The sequence below is a fragment of the Ovis aries genome, chromosome 1, assembly GCF_016772045.2.
Source record: "Ovis aries strain OAR_USU_Benz2616 breed Rambouillet chromosome 1, ARS-UI_Ramb_v3.0, whole genome shotgun sequence".
NCBI classification, from domain to species: Eukaryota; Metazoa; Chordata; class Mammalia; order Artiodactyla; family Bovidae; genus Ovis; species Ovis aries.
Window position 1 is genome coordinate 68542955 of NC_056054.1, and position 18207 is coordinate 68561161.

At 38.2% G+C, this 18207-nt stretch overlaps 1 protein-coding gene across 1 annotated transcript in view; it reads right to left on the minus strand.

Annotated features, from left to right (window-relative positions):
* Positions 1–18207, minus strand: part of HFM1 (helicase for meiosis 1) — a 157252-nt gene that overhangs the window by 10960 nt on the left and 128085 nt on the right. Inside the window, exons 31-34 of the mRNA XM_060411607.1 lie at positions 7728–7808; positions 7367–7482; positions 3978–4057; positions 3006–3112 (exon numbers count right to left, since the gene is read on the minus strand). Of these exons, the coding sequence (XP_060267590.1) occupies positions 3006–3112; positions 3978–4057; positions 7367–7482; positions 7728–7808 (384 nt within the window). The remainder of the gene's footprint in view (positions 1–3005; positions 3113–3977; positions 4058–7366; positions 7483–7727; positions 7809–18207) is intronic.

Consider the following 18207-nt stretch of genomic DNA (forward strand, 5'->3'; position numbering starts at 1 on the left):
AAAGAGAAGTAGGTACAAAGTGCAATAGAAATATAGAGAAGAGGACCATCTGGCTAGATGGGCTGCTGCTGTTTAGTTGCTAAGTGAAGTGAAGTGAAGTGAAGTTGCTCAGTCATGTCTGACTCTTTGCGACCCCATGGACTGTAGCCTATCAGGCTCCTCCGTCCATGGGATCTTCCAAGCAAAAATAAGGGAGTGGGTTGCAATTTCCTTCTCCAGAGATCTCCCCTACCCAGGGATCGAACCCGGGTCTCCCACATTGTAGGCAGATGCTTTTACCGTTTGAGCCATCAGGGAAGCTTGGTGTTTAATTGCTAAGGTGAAGGTGATGGTGAAGTCGCTCAGTCGTGTCCGACTCTTTGCGACCCCGTGGACTGTAACCTACTAGGCTTCTCCATCCATGGGATTCTCCGTCCATGGGATTCTCCAAGCAAGAATACTGGAGTGGATTGCCATTTCCTTCTCCAGGGGATCTTCCCAACCCAGGGATCGAAGCTGGATCTCCCACATTGCAGGCAGATGCTTTAACCTCTGAGCCACCAGGGAAGTCATGTCCAATTCTTTTGCAACTCCATGGACTGTCACCCACCAGGCTCCTTTGTCCATGTGATTTCCTAGGCAAGAATACTGGAGTGGGTTGCCTGCTATTTCCTTTTCCAGGGGATCTTCATGACCCAGGGACTGAACCCAATTCTCCTGCTTGGCAGGCAAAATCTTTACTGCCTGAGAAGCCCTGGCTTGATGGGGACTGGCAGCTAAAGAAGGAAGAGACTTGAGCATATTTGTATGCTGGAAAGAAAGAGACCTTAGGAAGAAGATATTGAAAATAAGGGCAAAAGAAGAGAGACAGCTAGTCTCCAAAAGTTCCAGGGGAGGCAGAACTGGAAAATTAAGGATTATAGATGAAAGGATAAACCTTAAATAGAAGAAAAGATAATTCTTTTTATAAAACAGTTAAGGATAGTACAGAAACAGAAAATATATAGTTGTGGGGTGGAAAGTTGAAAGAGTTCATATATTACAGGTTTTGATTTTCAATTCTCCACTGATAACTAAAAGTCAATTTCATTTTATAGAAATGGTATTGCTTGGGAATCAAGAGATATGGAATCTATTTCTAGCCTTGCCATTAATTAGATATGTGATTTTGGACAAGTCGTTTAATCTCTTTGAGTCTTGGCTTCTTTCACTGTAAAATGAGAAGTTGCACAAAAGTCCCTTACAATTTAAATTGTACAGTTCAACATACTTTCTCATATAATTTCTAAAATCTTTTCTTCTTCTCTTCTTGAACATGGAATACAGATGATAAAAATGCCATGTTTTTCTTAAGCAGTCTTAAGAGCAATATTTGAATACATTTAAAATATGTTTTACCACCAAAGACTAATGTGTAAAAAGTATAATGAATATACTCAATTACTATTAATAACACTATCAGACACTATACTGAGTTTACATACATTATCTCATTTAATCCTAAAATTCCTAAAATATAACCAGATGATGGAATTGAGACAAACTAAGTTTTGAAAAGTCACTCAACTACTAAATGAGCTAGGATTTGAACCTAGACAGATTATTTCTATACCCTGCAAGTTTAATAACTATATTATACAACTTCTTTTAAAAAATGGGGAGGCATTCAGTAAAAGATGGGTATAGTAATACTGGTATATTAATATTGGGTATAATAATATTGGGGTTTAAAGTATTTAGATGAGACTTTTATATCATAATAAAAATCACATTTGGAATGGCGGGTGGGAAAGAAATAGAAGTAGAAAAACTATTTAAAGACAATATGAAAGTAATTAGAGGGAAGGATAAACTCTGGTATGGAGAAGGGCAGGGGATAGAGTAGCTATACAAGGAGTAAGTTAGAGGGCTATCGGTTGAAGAGAGATAAAGATAAGAGGGCTAACAATCTTACACTTTCTATCCATGTTGTAATGATATTTTTCAGGCTTTCAACAAATTGGATAAATGCTCTGATATTCTATGTGAGGTTAGGGGATTTTTTAAAATTTGATATTGGGTCTAATGAGTGCCATTGTGTCATAAGGGGTGGTGGGTACTTAAGTCCTTGCCTACTTCAGATCTTAAATTATGGCTAGTAACAGCAATAGAGTGAAAGAATAAGAGAAAGGGTGGCAATAGAAGTAAAAAAAATACACATAAGAAATTGTTTTCAGAAAACCCCAAGCTTACCATTTCTGTACAGGTACTTGAATAAACAACTTTATGGCCAGAATTATTTCTTACATGTTTTAACAGACTGGCTATTGGTACCATGACCCAAAGAAATGGTACTATTAATGGCAGGATAAGGACTAAGGAGGAACCAGGCCCAACACTGAAGAATTTATATGCATTATTAAATGAGTTATATCCCATAAACTGGGTTATAGTCTCACATTATCATAGAGACTGTAAAAATCATAGTTTTAAGATCTACAGAGATATTAAAGTCACTAAATTTTCTATTCCTTAATTTTAAAGATAAGATTAAGCTCAAAAGAGATTAAATAATTTTATCAAGGTCACACAGCTATTTTGTAAAATGAAACTAATTTTATAAACAAAAAAATTATTTCAAATAATTCTAAAGACACATAAAAGTAAGTTTGGTATTTTAATACTTTAAATGTTCAAAGAGCCCTTATATTCTCAGCTTTTCCTCATATTATCTTTTTAAATTAATTAATTTATTCTAATTGGAGGCTAATTACTTTACAATATTGTGATGTTTTTTGCCATACATTGACATGAATCAAACAGTCAAAGCTATGTAGGAAAAGATTCTAAAAATCTGTGACAGACACAGAAAGACCATCTGAAATAATAGACCCAAGAATTTGAAACTGGTTCAATAACTGAAGAGAAAAATGTTGACGTTAGTAATGATAATAATTTTAGATGTTGGTTTTTTAATAACATTGCTTGTCAGTCCAAAGTAGTGATAAATCATATTCTCTTTCAAGTCAATATCAATAGTAATTTACCTTTGTCTTGATATGCAGATGGTTGCTGTTGCTGACTTTTTGTATAGATCTCATGCTGATCCCTCTGCTCCATTACAGGCAATTCAGGTGTGTTTAAATATTCTGACCTTTATAAAGATGAATAAAACCATGAAAATGTTAAAGAAAATATTACAATTAATCTAACTTTGAAAACTACTTATTCATATAAGTGAGAAAAAAATTGGTTTATCTACTCAGTACTTCCATGATTAAGTGTACTAGCTTGAGTAGTAAAGGGTTAAAAAAAATTTCTGTTTAATGGAAGTGACAACTACTTAGGTCATGTAGTCATCTTCACATGCCCCCATAGATTCCTGATATCTGTGTGTAGCCTTAAAAATTTATTGCTAATGCTTCTTTCAGTTAGATAACAAAAGCTAGGATCTCTTGAAGTACTGTTGGCATCTACTCTGATTGGTCAGTGGCTGTTCTGTACTGACTGTTAAGTACATTAAATGTCATCCCAGCATGTGGAATGCCCTTATCCGGAAGGGAAATTACATATATGTTATTTTTCAGGCATCATAATATAGGAAAAGAATGCTGAGTTCGCATCTAGAGCCCTCTGCTTACTAGGAATATGAGCTTTGGTTATTTCATCTATATAATGAGGTAAAAATACCTTGATTTATAAGCCAGGTTGTTGCTAAGGTCAAAAGAAATAATGCACAAAAGCTCAATTTTTAAGTTATAAAGTATTTTATAAATCTGAGATATTATTAATATAGAGATGATTTGATCTATGTTAAAAATATACTATAACTACAGAGTTCTGAAAAAACCTGGGGGTACAAAAGATAAAACCCTTATGATGTCATTACCTCATTATAAAACTAACTAATTACTATGATTTAAAGGTAGCCAGTAACAATCTTTGTCTGAGTAAATGATTATTTGGAGAAGCAGTTTATGATGAATAGTTTACCTCAGATATTAACATTATATTTGTACCTTGCTATACAGGGAAGAGAAGGTTTTGGAGCAAAACCAAAGTCTTTAAGGCCCACACCTGGAGATTTATTCACCTGCATCTATTAATGAAAAATAACAAGTTCAACTATCAATTTCACATCAATACCTTTTAACAAATGAGACAAACAGCAAAATCCTGCTGACACACATGGTCCCCAAACCAACAAATTATAAGAAAAACAGGCTAATTCTCAATTCAAATCTCCTTCTCAGGCCCTTCTTAAATGTTGATATTCTTCATGCTTCTTCTTCACTAGGCCATCTTCTCTTTTCACTCTGCTGCTACTGCTGCTAAGTCGCTTCAGTCGTGTCCGACTCTGTGCGACCCCATAGACGGCAGCCAACCAGGCTCCCCCGTCCCTGGGATTCTCCAGGCAAGAACACTGGAGTGGGTTGCCATTTCCTTCTCCAATGCATGAAAGTGAAAAGTGAAAGTGATGTCGCTCAGTTGTGTCTGACTCTTAGCAACCCCGTGGACTGCAGCCTACCAGGCTCCTCCGTCCATGGGATTTTCCAGGCAAGAGTCCTGGAGGGGGTTGCCATTTCCTTCTTTCTTTTCACTCTACATGTTCTCAAAGATCTCATCTGTTCCCATGGCTTCAGTTACCATCTACACATGAATGACTCTCAAATCTGTAGCTCTCTGTAGATTTGAACTCGTTCTCTTTCTTAATTTTCTAGTTCAGCTCTCTCCTGACTTTCAAACAGCTATATCCAACTGTTTATAGAACATCTTTACCTAGACATCTTGTAGGCCTCCAAATTCAATATTTCTCAAATGAACTTTTATCATGTTTCTATTCCTCCAAACTTGCTTTCCCTTTAGAGTTTTTACCCTAGTGAGGCCCCACTCTTTCCCCAATTGCTCAAGCCAGAAAGTGAAAGTGAAGTCACTCAGTCATGTCCATCTCTTCGTAGCCCACCTGGCTCCTCCATCCATGGGATTCTCCATGCAAGAATACTGGAGTGGGTTGCCATTTCCTTCTCCAGGGGATCTTCTTGACCCAGGGATCGAACTCAGGTCTCTTGCATTGCAGGCAGACTCTTTACCATCTGAGTCACCAGGGAATCCCCAGAAGGCTGGGTATCATCTTTAACAATTCTTTCTACTTCACCTCTCATAAGCAATTAAGTACCAAGGTAGCTGATTCTACCTCTGAAAAATATTTTAAACCCAGCCACTTCTCCCCATTGTTACTGCCACTACATGAGACTAGGCCATTGTCTTGCCTGGATTACTGTAAAACCTCCCAAATGAATCCTTATGCTCTTTTTCTATTATCTCTAATCCATTCTCTACATTGCATCCAGAGTGAACTTTACAAAACAGCCATTGATTAAAGTCCTTTAGTGATTTCGCTTTCAGGATAAAGTCTAAATCTTTAAAATAGCAAAATTATTTTCATGATCGAGATCCTACTTATTTCTTCACCCTTATCTGTCTCCACCCTCCTACTTGTACTCCAGATATACTGCATTACTTCAGTTTTTTAAAAGATCTGTATCTCTTTCTCTGCCCTGGGTCACTGCATATTCTCTACATCTGAAATAATTTTCTAACCCTCTTCACCACTACTCTAGTATTCACCTCTCTCCATACTTGGCTTATGCCTATATATCCTTCAGGCCTTAGTCATGTTTATCAGGAATCCTTTCCTGGCCTATTGAAAATGGAGTGAGTGTACTTTCTATGTAAGTTCAAGTTATCTTACACTTCTGTCACAGAATCACTCATCACACTGTGCTGAAAAAATCTACTTACTTATTTGTATCCTTGACTCAACTGTAAGCTCTATGAGGACTGAGACTAAAACTCTCTCATCATTTTATCTTCCACATTTACTACAGTGCTTGGCACATTCTTGGTATTTAATGAATATGAAAAGGAAGGAAGGAAGGAATGATGTGGAATAAATATGAAAAAAAAAGAATGAAAAACTTGGGATACTAAAAAATAATTGTCTTAGAAAAGGTGGTTGCCATTTCAAACTGCAAACCTTTCCATGTTTCCCAGTAGTCTCCATATTTTAGCTCATGACTCAGAATCTTCTTTTTATTAAAAAAAAAACCCTAGAAAAACATCAACCCTGAATATTCATTGGCAAAACTGATGCTGAAGCTGAAGCTCCAATACTTTGGCCACCTGATGTGAAGAGCTGACTCACTGGAAAAGACCCTGATGTTGGAAAGAGTCAGGGCAGAAGGAGAAGGGAGAGACAGAGGATGAGATGGTTGGATGGCATTACTGACTCAATAGACAAGAGTTTGAGCAAACTCTGGGAGACAGTGAAGGACAGGGAAGCCTGGTGTGCTGCAGTCTATGCGGTCGCAAAGAGTTAAGACACGACTTAGAGCTGAACAACAACAGAAAAGAAACAGGTGCTCTGTCATTTTCTTGGCTCTGTTCTGTAGCTTGATCAATTATTTGGCCCTGGATATGATGGCAATGGCACCCCACTCCAGTACTCTTGCCTGGAAAATCCCATGGATGGAGGAGCCTGGTGGGCTGCAGTCCATGGGGTTGCTAAGAGTTGGACATGACTGAGCGACGTCACTTTCACTTTTCACTTTCATGCATTGGAGAAGGAAATGGCAACCCACTCCAGTGTTCTTGCCTGGAGAATCCCGGTGATGGGGGAGTCTGGTGGGCTGCCGTCTATGGGGTCGCACAGAGTCGGACACGACTGAAGCGACTTAGCAGCAGCAGTAGCAGGATATGATGACCAAGGCTTAGAGTTAGTCTGCTAGTAACTTATCAAGAGAAGGAATTCCCATTCCTTCATCACTTGAAAGGGAGACTCTTGCTCAGTACTCATCTAGAAGAGTGATGAGTCACTCTTGTAAGTCACAATTAAAATCAGCTTTAGATTTTCCAGCCCAGTCCACCACAGATGGAGCCACGAAAAGGCAAGAGGATCTAGTTTCAATTACTGAACCAAAGCAAGCTACATACCCCTCTCCATTTCCCTCTCTCCGGTTTAAAAAATAAAGAAAAAAAGGCTAATGAAGGAAAGGTTTGTATAACTATGCTCCAAACATGGATTTATAGATTAACTATTAAAAATTACAGTATCTTTCCCTATGGGCTTCCCTGTTGGTAAAGAATCTCAGTTGGTAAAGAATCTGCCTGCTATGCAGGAGACCCTGGTTCAGTTCCTACGTTGGGAAGATCTGCTGGAGAAGGGATAGGCTACCTACTCATGACTGAGTCAGACATTTCCTTCACACTTTTCCTATAGAAACCATATTATGAATAAAAGTCATATTCCTAGTCAAGCCTTTACATAACTCTACTTCTGTGGATACCTATCTAATTGATACACAGAATAATAACTATAGAACAAGGGATAAATATTATTAAAACTAACCTTAAGACGTTTAACTGGAGGAAGAGATGAAACAGCATTTCTATTTCTTAAATCAGATAAATATGAAGAAATTGTTGATTCTTTCACTTCTGACTTCTGTGCAACTCCAGTTTTACCTATGAAAGGAAATTCTAGATTCTTTAAGTTCAATTTTAGGTATTATTCAAATAAGACCAAATTTCTGCAACATTTCTAATCTAATATTTACTTTTTAAAAATGTTGTCCACAAAAGAATAAAAATTATTTGAGTTATAAGCTGCATAATATAAATATCATGTGTAGATAATCAGGGTATGATTACTATTCCTCAAAAACCTTTTAATTTTTAAAATCTGAAATAAACTGTTTTATGGAACTCACAGCAGTCATGTCCACATGTATGTTTATTTTTACAGTGATGATTACATTCTCGGTTCCCAGGTTTTTTGCTGGCAGTCATTCCTAAATCAATATAAGGGGAAAAAAAATCTCTTTTTCACTGTATCTATTAACACAACTAATTATAATTAATTTTTATCCACCTCTTTCCTTTATGATGGTACAAAAAGATCATGATTTTCACACTTCCTCAAAAATTTACCCATTTAATATGTATTTTCAAAAGATATTCTGATAACAATCAGTCCCTGCCCACCATCAGCTCTATCCCAGCTTTTCACAAGAAGCACTGAGTCACCTATAAGCTTCTCTTAACCTCCCTAATATAAACAGAATTAAATATCAAAGAGTATCAGTCAACTCTTGCTGAATGAGGTAAGAATGTGGGTGGGGTTTTGAAAATTTTTTTCTACTTTATACTTAAGCCTGAAAAACCTGGAAAGAAGCAAACCTCATGGCATTTTGTTGGCACCACAGACAGCAGCTAATAGATAGGACACCATGCATACTTAATAAAATGTTAGAAAGTGCTTTAGGGATATAAATAATTTGCTATATGAATTCATAGAAAGGAGAGACTGCTTTCAGCATGACCCCTGTAAGCTAGTATTAATACACCTAAATACATAATTTATTCTTCATTTATTATATTTAAGTAGGCTTTTTCTTGATTCCAACTGTCCAAACAACATGTAGGAAGGGAAAGACATTTGAACTGATCCTTGAAGGACAGACATGATCTGGACATGAGAAGGGGACCACAGGAAGATGTCCCAGGTACAGAGCATAATATCCAAAGGCAGCAAACAACAGACTAGAGAAAAGAATTGGTATATTTTCGCTGGAGCATAGATTTTTAAATGAATTAGAAATGCTGGAGATAGTGAAGAGCTTTGAATACTTCTGTAATCTTTCTTGGACCTTTACTCTTCATTTTCAGTGTGTTACTCAATCAACCTTTTTCAAAGCATGGCATAGCTAAACAAAGATAATATCTATATAGCACCCTGGGGTAAATGAATAAGGCTGCTCACCACATGAGGGAACTAGTTAGATGCCATGAGATTGAGGAAATCAATGTACTGGGTACTGAATAAGTAATAAAATATTACTGGCAGTTGGAAGCTAATAGCTAAACCATAGTGTTCCCAACTGAACATAAACAATTTTGGCAAAATATAAACAACACTCAGATAAGGCCACTCTATGATTATAATGGAAGACAGATATGAGACTACTATATAATTATTTCTGGAAGTAGAGACAAGGACACTGAAGAACCATAAAAATAACTAAACATCTCCCTCTTCTGGCCAACTCAAATGACTACTATTTCTTTAATCCGTTCATCTCCAAGACAAGACATACCAAAATATCCAATACCCTACTTGCCAACAGCACCCAATCTAGAATTGACCTCTGCTTTCCCTAGGTCCTTCTAAGAATCGCCTGTCACAAGCTGAACTCCTATAGTAGGTTCCTTCTGATTCCCTGAGATGACCCACAGTTCTGCAGATGCTATACTTTCCTTTGAGGCAGCAAGTTAGAAACTACCTAACTTTCTTCAAATATGGGCTTCCCAGGTGGCACAAGGGTAAAGAATCTGCCTGCCAATTCAGGAGACACAAGAGATACAGGTTCAATCCCTGGGTCAGGAAAATCTCCTGGCGTAGGAAATGGCAATCCCCTCCAGTATTCTTCCCTGGAAAATACTATGGACAGAGGAGCCTGATGGGCTACAGTCCATGGGGTTGAAAAGATGGGATATGACTGAGCGACTGAGCATCATCATCACCTCAAATACAGGTATGCTCCTAGTGGCCCTTGCCTGAAAGTTTTTAACATTATATTTCACAAGGTGTGCCACAGATTACTGGTTGAGAAGTTTTGTCCCAGTTCATGATCTCTGGTTTCCTTGAATCCAGTCCTACCAGGCTACAATTTATTTTATATGCTGTTGCTTAATTAATCCTCCCAAAATTCAGCTCTGACCAGATCATCTGCTCACTTAGAAACATTAGTTACTTCCTGCTGCCAACAAAATTAATTCCATATTTAAGGTCCTCTACGATGTAATTCTTATCATCCCTTTTAGGACCCACATTAACCCTTACCATCAAAATATATCTATTTGCCATTAGTATTCAAACAGTCCCAAGCCTTTCTATGATTGTACCTCTGATATTATCTCTTGTCTTAGAGACTTTGTCTATCAGAAGCATATCAACTTTCAGTTCAGTTCAGTTCAGTTCAGTTGCTCAGTCGTGTCTGACTCTTTGCGACCCCATGAATCGCAGCATGCCAGGCCTCCCTGTCCATCACCAACTCCCAGAGTTCACTTAGACTCATGTCCATCGAGTCAGTGATGCCATCCAGCCATCTCATCCTCGGTCATCCCCTTCTCCTCCTGCCCCCAATCCCTCCCAGCATCAGAGTCTTTTCCAATGAGTCAACTCTTCGCATGAGGTGACCAAAGTACTGGAGTTTCAGTATCAGCATCATTCCCTCCAAAGAAATCCCAGGGCTGATCTCCTTCAGAATGGACTGGTTGGATTTCCTTGCAGTCCAAGGGACTCTCAAGAGTCTTCTCCAACACCACAGTTCAAAAGCATCAATTCTTCAGCACTTAGCTTTCTTCACAGTCCAACTCTCATATCCATACATGACCACTGGAAAAATCATAGCCTTGACTAGATGGACCTTTATTGGCAAAGTAATGTCTCTGCTTTTCAATATGCTGCCTTGGTTGGTCATAACTTTTCTTCCAAAGAGTAAGCATCTTTTAATTCCATGGCTGCAGTCACCATCTGCAGTGATTTTGGAGCCCCCCAAAATAAATTCTGACACTGTTTCCACTGTTTCCCCATCTATTTCCCATGAAGTGATGGGACCAGATGCCATAATGCCATGATCTTCGTTTTCTGAATGTGGAGCTTTAAGCCAACTTTTTCATTCTCCTCTTTCCCTTTCATCAAGAGGGTTTTGAGTTCCTCTTCACTTTCTGCCATAAGGGTGCTGTCATCTGCATATCTGAGGTTATTGATATTTCTCCTGGCAATCTTGATTCCAGCTTGTGTTTCTTCCAGCCCAGCGTTTCTCATTATGTACTCTGCATATAAGTTAAATAAGCAGCCAGTATATTGTCAAGGGGACAATATACAGCCTTGATGTATTCCTTTTCCTATTTGGAACCAGTCTGTTGTTCCATGTCCAGTTTACCTGTTGCTTCCTGCCCCGCATATAGGTTTCTCAAGAGGCAGGTCAGGTGGTCTGGTATTCCCATCTCTTTCAGAATTTTCCACAGTTTATTGTGATCCACACAGTCAAAGGCTTTGGCATAGTCAAGAAAGCAGAAATAGATGTTTTTCTGGAACTCTCTTGCTTTTTTGATGATCCAGTGGATGTTGGCAATTTGATCTCTGGTTCCTCTGCCTTTTCTAAAACCAGCTTGAACATCTAGAAGTTCACGGTTCATGTATTGCTGAAGCCTGGCTTGCAGAATTTTGAGCATTACTTTACTAGTGTGTGAGATGAGTGCAACTGTGTGATAGTTTGAGCATTCTTTGGCATTGCCTCTCTTAGGGATTGAAATGAAAACTGACCTTTTCCAGTCCTGTGGCCACTGCTGAGTTTTCCAAATGTGCTGGCATACTGAGTGCAGCACTTTCACAGCATCATCTTTCAGGATTTGAAATAGCTCCACTGGAATTCCATCACCTCCACTAGCTTTGTTCGTAGTGATGCTTCCTAAGGCCCACTTGATTTCACATTCCAGGATGTCTGGCTCTAGGTGAGTGATCACACCATTGTGATTATCTGGGTCGTGAAGATCTTTTTTGTATAGTTCTGTGTATTCTTGCCACCTCTTCTTAATATCTCCTGCTTCTGTTAGGTCCCTACCATTTCTGTCCTTTATTGAGCCCATCTTTGCATGAAATGTTCCCTTGGTGTCTCTAATTTTCTTGAAGAGATCTCTAGTCTTTCCCATTCTGTTGTTTTTCCTCTATTTTTTTGCACTGATCACTGAAGAAGGCTTTCTTATCTCTTCTTGCTATTCTTTGGAACTCTGCATTCAAATGCTTGTATCTTTCCTTTTCTCCTTTGTTTTTTGCTTCTCTTCTTTTCACAGCTATTTGTAGGGCCTCCTCAGACAGCCATTTTGCTTTTTTGCATTTCTTTTCCTTGAGGGATGGTCTTGATCCCTGTCTCCTGTACAATGTCACAGACTTCTGTCCATAGTTCATCAGGCACCCTATCTATCAGATCTAGTCCCTTAAATCTATTTCTCACTTCCACTGTATAATCATAAGGGATTTGATTTAGGTCATACCTGAATGGTCTAGTGGTTTTCCCTACTTTCTTCAATTTAAGTCTGAATTTGGCAATAAGAAGTTCATGATCTGAGCCACAGTCAGCTCCTGGTCTTGTTGTTGTTGACTGTATAGAGCTTCTCCATCTTTGGCTGCAAAGAATACAATCAATCTGATTTTGGTGTTGACCATCTGGTGATGTCCATGTGTAGGGTCTTCTCTTGTGTTGTTGGAAGAGGGTGTTTGCTATGATCAGTGCAGTTTCTTGGCAAAACTCTATTAGTCTTTGCCCTGCTTCATTCCGCATTCCAAGGCCAAATTTGCCTGTTACTCCAAGTGTTTCTTGACTTCCTACTTTTGCATTCCAGTCCCCTATAATGAAAAGGACATCTTTTTTGGGTGTTAGTTCTAAAAGGTCTTGTAGGTCTTCATAGAACTGTTCAGCTTCTTCAGTGTTACTGGTTGGGGCATAGACTTGGATTACTGTGATATTGAATGGTTTGCCTTGGAAACGAACAGAGATCATTCTGTTGTTCTTGAGATTGCATCCAAGTACTGCATTTCGGACTCTTTTGTTGACCATGATGGCTACTCCGTTTCTTCTAAGGGATTCCTGCCTGCAGTAGTAGATATAATGGTCATCTGAGTTAAATTCACCCATTCCAGTCCATTTTAGTTCGCTGATTCCTAGAATGTCAACATTCACTCTTGCCATCTCCTGTTGACCACTTCCAATTTGCCTTGATTCATGGACCTGACATTCCAGGTTCCTATGCAATATTGCTCTTACAGCATCAGACCTTGCTTCTATCACCAGTCACATCCACAGCTGGGTATTGTTTTTGCTTTGGCTCCATCCCTTCATTCTTTCTGAAGTTATTTCTCCACTGATCTCCAGTAGCATATTGGGCACCTACTGACCTGGGGAGTTCCTCTTTCAGTATCCTATCATTTTGCCCTTTTATACTGTTCATGGGGTTCTCAAGGCAAGAATACTTAAGTGGTTTGCCATTCCCTTCTCCAGTGGACCACACTGTGTCAGACCTTTCCACCATGCCCACCAGTCTTGGGTGGCCCCACAGGGCATGGCTTAGTTTCACTGAGTAGACAAGGCTGTGGTCCTAGTGTGATTAGATTGACTAGTTTTCTGTGATTATTGTTTCAGTGTGTCTGCCCTCTTGCAATACCTACCGTCAAGACTGACTCAAACAGCACCTCTATCATGGAGATTTACTCATTAGGAAATCACTCTGATCACCTAAATTATAAGTGATTTTCTCTCTCCTTTGAGCCCTTATGGCATTTCTTTGTCCCTCTCACTAACTGTATGCTGCCTTATACTTAATGTATTTACATGAAAAACACAGTAAGGAAATATAGGGCACCCTAAACTAGAGTAAGATAACATGAGTCCTAATATGGGCTGTTCTCTGTAGAAAACAGGGATTAAAAATAATAGTTTTGTTATCTCACATAAGTAAAAAGATAAAATGAAATTATGTATGTGACTGCATTTTAAAATTAAGTAATAAACTAATATATTAGTATATGTATTAACTCTACTATTATATTAACTAAAGGTTATACAAGTAAGTATAGAATTATTTTGACTGCTATGAAGGAGAGGAGCACATAAAACAGGGGAATGGTCTGGTTAGGAATGTTTTGGAAAGCTTCCCTAAGGAAGTAATAATTGGACTAAGGACTGAAAAAAGAGCAGCATTTACAAGGGGTTGGAGAAAGAATGTTTCAGGCAGAGGGGATAGCATATGAAAAAGCTCTAAGACAAGGGAAAGCATGGCACACAGAGAAATTAAAAGGTCAATGTGGCTGATGCTCAGTAAATAAGAGAGAGTGCATGAGATGAGACAATACTGGTAGAAAGATCAGTCTATGTTCCTAGGGAAATGACTCTACCATGGCACTCTGGTGATTGCATGTCACCACCTAGGCAAGGCTCTGCTAGTTACAGAATGCCCTCTGATCTTCCCTGGGACATGTCAAGATATGCGGTCTTGTGAGGAACTGTTTATAGGCCATTTCTCATCTGCCTCCTTGGCTTGTAGGAGGCTCCCTATCTTGCATAAGGCTGCCAAGAGGCAGTTTCTTATCTGTCTCCTGGTTCTAGTCAGGCATACAACCGTCCACTTTGCCTCTTTCAGGCACAGCTGTAGACTATAAAACTGCTTAGCTATAGCCTAGAGTTGACTCCTCAAAAACAAAGCAACTCATCTTTGATGATATCTGGTTCCTCCAGTTCAGTGTCATCCTGTGAGATGATGGATACATGCAGCTGATATCATGCTGATCTTGTTTTGCCATCTGTGTAAGTAATAAACTGTCTGAACACATTTGGGTCTCTTGGGTCCTTACTAGTCAACCCTATTGGAGGTGAAGCAAGACTTACATAGCAGCTGGCACCCCACTGCTACTTAGGAACTCACTGTTTATGTGATAATATGGAAACTTGTTGAGAATGTTAATGATTTGTATTTTTATTCTAAGAGCTAAGGGAGCCACTGAAGTGTTTTAATCAAAGAAGGAACATAACTGAATCTGCATTTTGAAAAAGCAATCTATGGAGTGTAGTATGGAGAATGGATTTGAGAGAGGACAGAGTAGATGTAAGAAAACTAGTTAAGAGGTTACTGTAAGAGAATAGATTTGAAAGCAGACAGAGTAGATAAAAGAAAATTATGGTAACAGTCCAGAGTGGTAGTATTAGCAGATTCAAACAGAATGGACTAATTTAAGAGATGTACAGAAGGTAAATGTATTTTTCAAGCAGAATCAAGTTAGTGGTTTTTTTTTCTTGAGCAATATTTTATTTTCTCTGAAGCTTTACTGCCTTCCTTTTAGTCTAGCAATGTCTACCTTAAGTTTCCTTATTAGTTCATTCAATATTCCAAAGATAAAGACAACTACATGAAAACATCTTGCCCGCTCACTCTCCCTCAATAGTTCTCTCTTTTCTAGAGCCCTCCAACCTCCTCCCAATGCAATCTAGGCCTGTACTATAGTTGTCATCCTGGAACTTCCTTTCATTAAGCTCCTGGACTGACTCTACTATTGCTGGATTCTTTGACTTTTTCTTTATTGTTTAACTGTTTTGTTTGATTGTGCTTATCCTTGAACAACTGCCTGAGAGAGGATGTATGAAAGTTAAATTTTCTGAATAATTGAATATATTAAGATGTCTTTACTTTCACACTTAATTAATAGTTTGGTTAGGTATAGAACACACGGTTGGAAATAATTTTTTTCCCCTGGACTCTTAAGTCCACTGTCTTCTAGCATCTAGTATTGTTGATGAAAACACTAAACTATTTTGATTTTTGTTCCTTGGAAGCATTTACGATTTTCTCTGTATCCATGATGTTCTGAAATGTTGTCTTCTTTGTAGATCTTCTTTCATTCATCCTAACTAGCACTGTGCTAAGTTGCTTTAGTCATGTCCAACTCTGTGCGACGCTATGGACTGCCAGGCTCCTCTGTTCATGGGATTCTCCAGGCAAGAATATTGAAGTGGGTTGCTATACCCTCCTCCCGGGGGTCTTCCTGATCTGGGGATGGAACCAGCATGTCTCTTATGTCTCCTGCATTGACAGGCGGGTTCTTCACCAGTAGTGCCATCTAGGAAGCCCTAAGTAAACCCTTTTGATGTGCAGACTTATGCCTCGCTTTAAGTCTAGCAAATCTTCTCAAATTATTTCTTCTGATTTGTTTTTTCTGTCTTTCTGGAACTCTGATTAGTTGGGTATCAGGCTATAGATCGCCCTCCTGTCTCTTACTGTTTTGCTTTCATTCAGATTTTACTGACTTTATCTTCTGGCCCTCCAGTTACGCTATCTTTTTTTTTTTTTGAATCATAGTTTTTACTTCCCTGTGCTTACACTTCTTCTCTAATTGATTTTTTTTTCATGGTATCCTATTGTTTTATAGTTGCAATTTAATCTTTAATTTGTCTGAGATTACTAATCTATTTTATTACATCTGTGAATTATCCTGTTTTTCTTTTATTCACTTTCTGTTTACTTATTTGGGACTTTCTTTCACATGTTCCAAGTTTTCTTTGAATGTCTCTTTATCCATGGCTGTCTGCCTATGTGGCAGTCCTATTATACCTTCACAGATGAGAAAATTAATTCACAAAGAGGTGAAGTAACATGTTCAAGACTATGCAATAATAAGTAGGAAATTTCAGATTTTAATTCAGGTAATCAAATTCCAGAGGCTGATCTCTCAACCACCCTGCTTTACTGGTTATAGCAGCTGCCTTACTTCTCCCCCATATAATGCATTTCATTTACTTAGTGATGAAATTTTATCAAGTAATCACTTACTTGATGAAAGTGAAAGAGGAAAGCGAAAAAGCTGGCTTAAAACTCAACATTCAGAAAACTAAGATCATGGCATTATGGCATCAGGTCCCATCATTTCATGGCAAATAGATGGGGAAACAATGGAAACAGTGAGAGACGTTATTTTCTTGAACTCCAAAATCACTGTAGATGGTGACTGTAGCCATGAAATTAAAAGATGTTTACTCCTTGGAAGAAAATCTATGACCAACCTAGATAGCATATTAAAAAGCAGAGACATCACTTTGACAACAAAGGTCCATCTAGTCAAACCTATGGTTTTTCCAGTAGTCATGTAATGGATATGAGAGCTGGACTGTAAAGAAAGCTGAGTGCCGAAGAATTGATTCTTTTGAACTGTGGTGTTGGAGAAGACTCTTAAGGGTCCCTTGGACTGCAAGCAACTGAACAGAACTGAATTTACTCAGGAAAGGAATCCATGATTTATAGGGTGGGAAGAACAGGAGGAAATGCCTTGCCGGTTGTTTTGCAGTAATGGATAAGGAGTCACTTTGTCCCTTATCCAACATCTAATAGATGAACTTACAAACATTACCACATGATGGTGCACAATGACTATACACATCTGTTACCAGTGGTGGAAATTATAACTAGGATCTAAAAGTCTAATTATATAGATTCTGCAGACACCCCAAAATTTCAAGGCAGAGTTGAAAGAGTTGACAAGTCTTGCTAGGAATGAGAGCTTTATTTCAGCTTGTTTACAGAATACTAGCATATAGATATTACCTAAGTGACAGAAACTTCTACTATATTTCTCTTAGAAATGATACTTCAGAAACATAAGTGCTCCTCTACCCCCACTCCACTCCCTAAGTTCTGAGAATTGTCTGAATTTGTCTTATTAACAAACACAAGCTTACAGAGATTTATAGCTGGAAAAATAAGGTTCTGAGAGAAACTTGGCATAAAATGTACATTTAGGGACCAAATTAACAGATCTCATACTCCGTCATTATCAAAATCTGAAATGTATACATTTTCTTAGTTTTGCCACATAATATATTAATTTATATGTTTTTAAAGCTCCAGTTCCAAGTACTTAAAGCAAAATAAATCATTAATGTGAAATAGAAATCCATTTGAAGTGAATACATAAAATTACTTTAACAAGGTCAATAATGACCAATAGAGTAAGGTCAGGTAAGATTTTTTAAAAATCTAGAAAAAAAAAATTAAAAATAGGAGGCATCCTTGCCATACTTAGGTTCACATCCTAACTACGTGTGCACATGTGCATCAGTCATGTTGAACTCTTCGTGACCCCATGTACTATACCTTGCCAGGCTCCTCTGTCCATGGGATTCTCCAGGCAAGAATACTGGAGTGAGCTGCCATGCCCTCTTCCAGGGGATCTTCCCAACCCTGAGACAGAACCCACGTCTCTTCTGTCTCCTGTATTGGCAGTTGAGTTCTTTAGCACTAGCACCACCTGAGAACCCCCCCTCTTAACTATAAATTCAAATAATTTGGATGTTCATAAGCTTCTGGAGTTAATATTTTTAAAAGAATATTACTTTCATTTTGTAGTTCCTGACACATGGTAATTGCATTGATGCACTTTATAATTTTACTTTTTAAATGAGAAGGCAAATCTCCTTTTAATTTTTTGTCAAATATTATACTATCATTTTGTTATTTATCAAAAAAAGGGTAACACTGATGAACTGGAGTCCTTGATTTGCAATTTAATGAATATATACACTGAAAAGTATATAGAAAAGCAGACTGCTTTTTGACTAGTATTTAAATGTACACACTTCCAAAGTG